General features: G+C 48.8%; 1 protein-coding gene across 1 annotated transcript in view; it reads left to right on the forward strand.

The window, feature by feature from the left end:
- MCC (mutated in colorectal cancers) overlaps positions 1–10,083 on the forward strand; it is a 234,993-nt gene that overhangs the window by 190,638 nt on the left and 34,272 nt on the right. Inside the window, exons 7-10 of the mRNA XM_006755280.2 lie at positions 683–829; positions 2,195–2,284; positions 3,351–3,499; positions 8,754–8,894. Coding sequence (XP_006755343.1) covers positions 683–829; positions 2,195–2,284; positions 3,351–3,499; positions 8,754–8,894 — 527 coding nt within the window. The remainder of the gene's footprint in view (positions 1–682; positions 830–2,194; positions 2,285–3,350; positions 3,500–8,753; positions 8,895–10,083) is intronic.

Raw genomic sequence — 10,083 nt, forward strand, 5'->3', positions numbered from 1 at the left:
ATCCTGTGCTTGTGTGTAGGCTGTTCCCCCTGCCCCACCCACCCACGCCACCACCAAAGCCAGCCCTGTCCACCTGTCAGACTGCTGAGTACCACTCCCTCCTGAACCCATCCCTGGTCATCTCAGATGGAGGCATGCCCTTCCCCTCTCTGCTTCCTACACCACTTGACGCGGACGTTTATAGCCCGCAGGGTGCACTGTGTTGAATTTATTAATCTCCCTCCTCAGAGCTCGGAGTTCCATGAGAGTGGAGACTCCATCCTGGCTCCTCGTCTGCAGTGCCCCGCACAGCGTCAGGCACATGAGGAACAGACTTCCTTAAAGAGGATTGCTCTATCTCTGCTGGCAACTTCCAGTGCCTTAGACAACATGCCCCTCTTGTATTTGTGGAACACAGATGATGGCCATGGCAGGTTTAATGAAGAATACAGTGATACCTTAAAAAAGAGAGAGAACATTAAAAGAGCCAATTATATATATTTTTTTAAAAAGAACACAGTGACATGAATATGGACTCAACCAACTTAGCTTGTCAGTGAAGCTGATTCTATAATGTAGATCAGTGTCCTACATCCACCATCTGGCCATGGAATCCACCCGCTGTGTCTAAAGGCACTATTAATTTTTATTTTTATTATTATTATTATTATTATTATTATTATTATTATTATTATTATTTCAGGTGCGAGAGCTTCAGACCCGACTGCAGAGCGTGCAGGCGACAGGGCCCTCCAGCCCCGGCCGCCTCACTTCCACCAACCGCCCCGTTAACCCCAGCACCGGGGAGCTGAGCACGAGTAGCAGCAGCAATGACATCCCCATCGCCAAGGTGAGCTTCTGGGGGCAGCGCACCTCTTGTTATCTGGAGGCACCAGCCTGTACCGAGGTGGCCACTGTGCAGGTCTGTGATGAGCTCAGATGCCCCAGGGGCTTCCCCAGGGTCCCACACAGGCCTCCCACGCTGGAGCTGCAGGGAGAGATAACCCACTAGTAGTTTTAAGTCTCTCTGACCTGCAACCTGGACTCCAGCTCCCATTAATCAGCCAGCTGGAGCATGTCACCACTGACAGTTCACTGTGGAGAGGGAGATGTTTGTCAGGTTGTACAACACTAAAGAGTGGATGGAGAGCTGCTCACGAGGACTAAGGTTCAGCCCAGGAGGGGACCCTATGTGATGAACCACGTCTCCCCACTCATAGGACTGCCAGCGCTGCCAGCAGGAAAATAGGTTAGGATGGGTGGCCACAGTCGCTGTGAGAAGTAGTCCCTCCCATTCTCTGCCACAGCTCTAGGCTCATATGTTGAGTCCATCCTAGAGAGACTGTACCCTTCCCCTTCCCCTTTCCCAGTCGCCAGCCAGTCTCCATAAAAAGATCAGTCTCAACCATCAAGTTGTGTACTTTAGGTCAAAACAGTGTTTCTCAACCAGAAGTGATTTTGTCCCCCAAGGGATAGTTGGCAGTATCTGGGGACAGATTTGATGGTCACAACTGGAGTGCTGCTGGTATCTTGTGACTAGAAGCCAGGGATGCTGCTAAACATCCTACAGTGCACAGAACAGCCCCCACCACAAAGAGCACCCAGCCCAAAATGTCAGCGGTGCTAGGGTGGAAAAACCCTGCGTTAAATGGATGGTAGAAAAATTGAACAAGTGAGTTGTTTTTTGAACCACAGCCAGGGGTGAACCTGAGGAGGGGCAGTGAAGGATTAAAGAAGACAGACAAGAGAATACACTTGGGGCCAGATAGGATCACTGTGCCTGGATGAGGAAACAGTGACCCAGCCTGTAAGCCCAAGCTTTGTTTTATAGTCAGATCACACAAAGCAAAACAAGGGGAGTGGTCAACATGTTTACAATGTTCTTGCGAGTTTCAAATCTATTTTGTTACTCAAGCCTTGTTTTGGCAGCACTTGCTGCACCTCCCACAGCCCATTGGCTACCTAGGAATAAGGGAGGACTATAAGGTCAAGCTTAATTGTGCTAGGAGGACTCTGCCCTCCAAGCTGAGACTTGTATGTGGCTCTGCCACAGGTCAGTCTGAGGCTTGACCCTATAGCCGCTCCCTACAGTTTTTAAGATATTAATCAGTTTAGTTACCATGGTTAACCAATATGCCGATATAAACTGTGTGAACAGTTTATCTAGAGAATGACTTGTCCCTTTTTTTGATAGTTTGTTGTTTTGCTTTTTAAGATTGCCGAGAGGGTGAAGCTATCCAAGACCAGGTCGGAATCTTCATCGTCTGATCGGCCCGTCCTGGGCTCAGAAATCAGCAGCATCGGGGTGAGTGTCCATGAGAAGCAAGGCCAGAACATTCCCAGTAGAGCTCCACAGACAATGGTTTAGAGATCATGGAGGAACTTCCAAAGTTCATTTCCAGTGAACCAGTTAATTATAATAATAAATTACTATTTCCTCCCAGAGTAGGATTAAAATATACAGTGGTTTCCACATGGTGAATTATTTCTTCAGATTTAAGGGAGATTTTTTTTCTCAACTTGAAACTGTTCAGAAAGAAATGATTTAAGTCTAGTTGCTGGTGATGTATGTGAAAGTCTGTTTGCTTTCTATCAGCCTGCTCCCCAGAGACTGAGCCAGGAAGCCCTAAAAGAACTTCACCTTTTGCACATCCCCTTGAAAGGCAGTGCCCTCTCCAGTGGGGACAAACGCTGCCTTTGAAGTGAATGAAGTCCAGTGCTCTGACCGACCAGGACCCTCTAGCCCAGCACCAGAGTGCTCATTTGTAGAACCTGCCAGCCCCCGGGGCTAGGCTGATGGATGGTGGAAAGGCAAGGGTTCAGGTTCCCTGAGGAATACCTTTTAGGATTGGGGATAAAGTTAGGAGAGCCAGCTGTTAGATCCTCAGGGTTGGAGAGAGTCTGAATAGCACGTTTAAGGCCCTAATTTAGAATTCTACGCTGAGCAAAATTTGCATGCATCCAGATTCCATGCCAAATTTAAACTGTGAAATTAAAGGAGTCGGCCACTCTCCGTGGCTATAGCAGCCAGGGACAAGGGCCTGGAGTGGCAGGGGTTAAGGAGGGGGGGAAGGGAGTCCACACTCTGCTTAGTATCCAAAACGTGAAGGACTCTCAGGGGGCATTCTCCCCGCAGGAAGCATGTGAAGGATGCAGCTGTGTTTTGGTCCTATATCTGTATTGCTTTCACAGCACGTAGTTAGCTTTCTGCACTAGAATCATATACTAACTGAGAAAGATAAGGGTAACCATCTCCTGGGGCCTGATCCTCAGGAATAAAAGCTTTAAATAGTTTTGCATGCAAAGCAGCCTGGGGGTCAGGGTTCCTGAAGTGACACTGTCCCAACGGGGATTCATGCTCACCTGTACAGGTATCCAGCAGTGTGGCGGAACACCTGGCCCACTCTCTTCAGGACTGCTCCAACATCCAGGAGATCTTCCAGACTCTCTACTCACATGGATCTGCCATCTCCGAAAGCAAAATTAGAGAGTTTGAGGTGGAAACGGAACGGTTGAACAGGTAAAGGGCAACCTGTATACTTGCGTGATGGTGGGAGCTGCCCCTTTGCAAAGATCGATTGAAGTGGCCTTGTGTGTTGTGGCGCTGTGATGCTGTCAGGCTGGTGGGTGGGAGTTCTACCACCTTGCTCCTCAAAGGAGCGCTTACAGAGAGCAGACGGGGCTGGCTTCGCAGGTGGGAGACCTGAGACTCAAATGTGTGGGCCTCGTACTCAGAAGGACCCCACACTTGCTTTACTGCTCTGCTCTCACTGTTTTAAATTTAACAACCGCTCACCTTCTGCCTGCGTGATTGTCCCTAACCACTTTTGCCTGCCAGCCTGATCTCCCCCTAACCACTCCCCTGCTGGCCTGATCAATGCCTAACTGCTCCCTGCCAGCCCGATCGCCCCCAACTGCCCTCCCTCCCCTGCAGGCCTGGTCACTCCCAACTGCTCTCCCCTGCTGGCCATCTTATGGCAGCCATCTTGTGATGACATAGGGGCGGCCATCTTGTACGAGGGCGTGACAGTCAATTTGCATATTACCTCTTTATTATATAGGACTAGAGCAGTAGTTCTCAACCTGTTGGTCGTGACCCTTTTGGTGGTCGAACGACCCTTTCACGGGTCGCCTAAGACCATCTTGCATATCAGGTATTTACATGACGATTCATAACAATAGCAACATTACAGTTGTGAAGTAGCATCGAAAATAATTTTATGGTTGGGTCACAACATGAGGAACTGTATTTAAAGGGCCAGAAGGTTGAGAACCACTGGACTAGAGGCTCAGTGCACAAATTCATGCATGGGTGTGGTCCAACCGGCCTGGCCCCAATTGGCGGATCAGGGCTGGGCTTGTCAGGAGAAGATGGCGTGAGGTTGGCTGGCCGGCCCACCCCAATCAGGGTTGGACCAGCTGTGGGTAGGGGCCGCAGGCGATTGGCTGGTAGGCTCCACCCCTGATTGGGGTTGGGGGGCCGATTGGGGGCAGAGCCAGCCATGGGGAGGGACTGTGGGTGGTGGGCCAGCTAACCCCACCCTCAAATGGGGGGTTGATTGGGTGTCAGCAGCTGGGGGAGGAGCTGTGGGAGGTTGGCCGACCCGTCCCACCCCTGAATCAGCTGGTTCACTGGCCGCAGTGGGCATCATAGTGACCGGTTGTTCTGGTCATTATGGCGTTCTGATCACTGGCTTTTTATATATAGAGATTTTTTTATTGATTTCAGAGAGGAAGGGAGAGAGAGAGATAGATAGAAACATCAATGATGAGAGAGAATCATTGATTGGCTGTCCCTGCACTCCCCACAGTGGGGATCAAGCTCACAACCTGGGCATGTGCCTTGACCAGGAATAAAATCATGACCTCCTGGGTCATAGGTCGACACTCAATCACTGAGCCATGCCTGCTGGGCTGTTTTAAATTTTTAATTTATGAACGAGGGGCCGGCCTTTTCATTTGGCACTGTCCATTGGAAATTATGTTGTAATTCCCGGAGCATTTCATTCAGGATGACAAGTAGGTCAGAATGACAACATGGCTACCAAGCATGCAGGCCTGTGCTGCCGAGAACCACAGAGAAAGTTCTGGAATGTTGAGTCAGCATCCCAGAGGCACCAGGAGCCAACCATGGCAATCTGATAGAGGCACTCCTGCGGTTAGCAGGGTGTGCTGGCCTAACCTCCCTGCTCTCACTGAGGGTTGCCCAATTTTACTTATGGTTTTTGCAAATGTGCACACAACCCTCAGTACGTATATTCTATCTTACTTAGAACAGTTTACCATGTACCTAATTTTATGGATTCCTCCCAAGTCTCACAACAGAGGTAGTTTGAGTTTGCTCTCCTGCCTCTGGGCAAAGACTGGCTCATGTGTCCTTTCAGCAAAGAGATAGAGCTGCTAAAAAAAAAAAAAAAAGCAAAGGACCAGAGCCAGACCATGGTAACCACACTGACTCAGAGTCGGTCCCAGGTGGCAGAATGGTCTGTTGAGTCTCACCCGAGTGTGATAAGGCTGCCTCGACCTCCCAATCTTCAGTGGGAGGGCACAGTAAGAACTGGAAAGGCTTATGAGCTAACCAGGAAGAAATGTGCAGGCCCTTCCCATCCACCGTTGCTTAATACCATTCCCCTTGCGCGTGGCAAACCTGAATAAATTGAATTACTGTCTTAGTCCTCCCTGACTTGGAGCTGTTTAATATAGTGCTTGGGAACCAAGGAGATGTGGCAAATCTAGGTCATTTTAAATCTTGAAATTAAATGGTTTCCGTATTAAATCCAAAATACTAAGAGTGGCAGTCCTGGTGATTACCTTGTAGCAGGGAAGCAGCAGCCCTCTTCGTACCCCAGGCCCGGGGGCGCTTAAAAATGGAAGCAGATGTGCCCTTTGCAATTTAATGAAGTCAGCTGCCTCAGGGGCCCTGCTTTTAGTGAGGAGCTCCTCTCCACAGATTCTGGGATTTAACAGGCCTGCTTTGTAGTTGAACTTGAAGGAGGCTCCTTTCTCTTCAGTGATGTGCACCTAGAAGACACCGAAGAAGGAGGGAATATTTGGTGCTGTGGCTCACATGGTTGTGGTCGTAACAGTTTACAAGGGGCTCTCACAGACAGCCACTGAAATCATCACCGTGGGAGGCGCAATTGTCCCATTTTGCAAATGAGAAAGCACAGGCTTCCAGGATGAGTGACCCGCCCCAGTCCAGAGCTATGAATTAGCCTCGTCAGAAACCCAAGCCCTGCCCTTTGACCTTACCTCCATTGTCCTCTCTCAGTCATAGCTGCAGCTATAACATGGGAGTTCTTAAAAAATAATCTAACAGTAGGCCCTCACGTCTGTTATTTAGCTACGTATGGCAACGTTGGAGGCCCCTTACGCTCCAAACAATGACAGCCTTTAACTTTGTGTGTGTATGTGTGTTGTGGGGGGAGAGACATACTCCTCAAAAGTGCTTCCTCATTTAACCTACTATGTGCTAAGCTATTTGGCAGGCAAAAGAAAGTAAAACAGGAACGGTCCCTGCGGTGACGGAGCTTATATTCTGTTAGGGAGCTAGACAAAAAGCAAAGGAATAGGATCACAAGAAAGCTCCGAGTCACCAGGACCCTGTGGTAGAATGACAGGGAGCATTGATTTTTGAGAAGTGGCCAGGGAAGGCATCTCGGAAGAGGAAATGTTTAAGTTGAGATTTTAAGAGGAAAAAGGAACACCCGTGTAGCAAAGTAAGAAGCGTCTTATGCGCCAACTGAATCATGCGAACTCGAGGTTGGCATGAAGTAGGAAATGTCCGGAGGCCAATGGAACTAAAATAGAGTAAGTGAGAGGAGGGGGCAGAATAGGCAGGGCTGGGTGGGATATGGATTTTGAGGCCAAGGACAAAGTATACTCTTTATTCTAAGTGTCAGTGAACGCCGTTTGAGGGTGTTAAGTAGGGAGGGGGGAACAGATCTGATCTAAATTTTGAAGGATCACTCAGGTGTGAGGAATGGAAAGGGTGGGGCCAGAGCAGAAGCAGAGAGAGTCTGCAGTGGGCCCGCATGGCCAAAACGGAGAGGATGTGAAGGGGCAGGGGCAGGATATGTTTACTGGTAAAATCAAGGGAAACTGTATCTGGTTTAGATGTGGATCTGAGAGAAAGGGATGGTCTCAAAGATCCTCAGGTAGCTCACCTGTGCGGTTGGATAGATGATGGAGGCATTGACTGGGCTGAGGGAAGACAAGGTTTGGGGAAAATCAAGAGTCCTACTTGGGAGTGTTAAACCTGAGGTGTTCCTGTGGCAACCAAATGGAAAAATCAGTAAACAGAAGAGAGGTCTGGGCTGAGGAAATGGGGGAGCCAAGGGGATATAAATGCCTGTTAAAGCCATCGGACTGGATAACAGCACCCCCAGGGGACAGTGTTGACAGAGGAGGGGGTCAGGGACTGAGTCCTGAGGAAATGCCAACACTCACAGCTTTTATAGACAACAGGAGCCAGCAAAGGAGACAGAAGAAACAGCCTTTAAGGCAGGAGGAAAACCCGCAGAGACCTGTCATGGCCCAAGCGAAGGAGAACATTTTAAGAGGAAGGAGTGGCCCGTTCACAGGGTGTTCCCTGAGAAGGCCTCTAAGACAGCTTTGGCCACACAGAGGTCTGGGGGCTGGAAAACAGTTTCCTCTCATTCGTGGGGACCAAATGTATGCAGAAGCAAGCTGAAAGGTAATGAGAAAGTAGGGACTGTGTCAGGGACTGTGAACAAGGATAGAAAAGTATGTTCTTGGAACACCTTACATCAAACTGACCTTGGAGCTGCCTAAGCCGCACGGTTGTCTTAGCGTTCACTAGGCATCTCCCATGTGGGTGAGTCTCTGTGTTCTGTGCTCAGATATGTGGTTGTAAGATTGATTCTCAAGCCTTTTAACATGGCGAGAGTCACTTGCATTTTGAGTGTCTCCGTAAGACTTGGTGGTCAGAGCACTACAAAAGGGTGTGTCCCGGGGGAAAGAATCCTTGTACCTAGAGGGTGGGTGTCCCGGGACAGAAAGCGGAGGAGCTGAAGGCTGGTCCTTTTCTGATTTTGCCATAAGCTCACCTGCTCTGAATGTGTAGTTCTGATTCCTGTAAAGCCCATTGTCCCCACTGCTTGTCCTGCTGGGAGTTGGCAGCTGCAGGTTGTCGACCTGGAAGGAGCGGTGGACACACTCCGCAGTTCCTGGTCCTCTTCCCATGGAGGCCTGCAGGGCGGCTTCTCTCTCTCGCTAACTCACCTTTGCTTCTGCTCTGTAGCCAGCAGTTCAGAGCAGAGGCTCTGGGGTCAAGCTGCCTGGTTCAGACGCCAGGACAAGGTGCTTAACTTTTCTGTGTCTCCACGCCCTCCTCTGAGAAATGGAGATAATAATACTTAATTCAGAGGCGATGGAGAGGGTTACTGAGCAAGGGCTCAGCGCGTGGTCGCTATCACTAGGACGCTGTTGTCCGTCTGTCCTCGCGGAAAGTGGTTTATTGAAGTAGATAAGTGAAGTGAGGCCACGCAGCCAGCTCCTTTCCCTGGTACATGGTCGAAGGCTGGGTGGGCAGTAACTGGGCACTTATTCTTATTTCTAATTCGCACAGTGACCCTTTTACCTACAGTCACTTCCTTTATTTGTTTCATGTCAGTTACATTTGCACAAACTCCTGACGGGCTCACACCCTAACCTGCATTTCCAGCCTGAGGCCAGATTAGATGACTGAAATCTTGGCCAATTAATTGTGATCCTCGTGTGAAATTGTGAAAGAGGTTTTTCTTCCTTTGTAGCCGCATTGAACACCTCAAATCCCAAAATGACCTCCTGACCATGACCCTGGAAGAATGCAAAAGCAACGCCGAGAGGATGAGCATGCTGGTGGGCAAATACGAATCCAACGCCACGGCTCTGCGGCTGGCCCTGCAGTACAGGTGGGACGGGGGCAGAGGGGGGGGGTGCGGCGCTGTCACGCAGAAAGGCACCCGCAGTCACCTTCTGCATACCCTGGAAGGCAGGCTTTTAGAGGACATCCTGGGGGGTTGGACCAGCAAATACTCGTGTGATACATATTGAAAATCAATGAGCACCCTGTCGCCATTAAGGAAACAAGAGTAATGGGTATGGTGTTAGTAAAGAAGTATGTGTCTGCCAGCACATTCAACTAAAGTGTTATTTCACTCAAGTAACGTCAATCAAAATATCAATCTTTGCGTTACATATTCATTTGTTGTTCTTTTCAGTATGTATTCATAGTCACACATATTTGACATTGTTGTAAATCTAGTGCATTCCATTTCTTCAACGTGTTATAGTTGCATAATGTTGCTTAGGAGTCTCCATGCACTTTGGCTGGATCCCCTGCATCAGGTTTATATATTGTTTTTTTATTTAACCATTTTTCTGAAAGACTTGTGCAGACTTTGACATTGAAAATAATTCTATGGTGAACAATTTAATGCAGATAATATCTTCATTCTCTTTAACATTTTCCTGGGGGTAAAATACCTGAAGCAGGAATTGTAGGTCAAAGGATAAGAATATTTTCATGGCTCCTCAGGCGAGCCGCCCGTTTTTCCCATAAAAACAAGCCAGTGTGAGTAACTATGATGCATTCGCTGATGAGCAAGTAGCGTATGAATGTACCACCTCCTTTAAGCCTCATCATCTTTGGAATTTATCTACTTTGAAATGAGTGCTTTTTAATAGCTACCAAGGTATGCCTATGATTGTCTTCATAGGTTTATGTTATTAGTGTCACCACCTACGCATGCTTGCCAGGTTCCCAGCGTAGTGGTTATATCTTCCTCTTGGCATCCTCTAAAAAGCTCAATATTGTTTTAAGAAACATTGTTTCTACAGGAAACAAAATCAAACCAAAATATACAAGAGAGCAGGCGCACTTGCTCACAGGCACACCAGAGCAAACAGGTAGCCCAGTGTGGCTAACGCCGAAGCAGGCTGCTCCGCACCCCAGGCTGCCTTCCATCCCCGCGTCTCTACCCTGGGAGGGGTGGCTGCCAGCACCCAGGGCTCCTGACGGGGGGTGGGGGGAGCCTTCTCCTTATCTCTCAGTGAAGGAAGATGAAAGGAAAGGCAATCAAAAAACAGATGGTCTGTTGA

The sequence above is a fragment of the Myotis davidii genome, unplaced genomic scaffold (genome assembly GCF_000327345.1).
Source record: "Myotis davidii unplaced genomic scaffold, ASM32734v1 scaffold130, whole genome shotgun sequence".
NCBI classification, from domain to species: Eukaryota; Metazoa; Chordata; class Mammalia; order Chiroptera; family Vespertilionidae; genus Myotis; species Myotis davidii.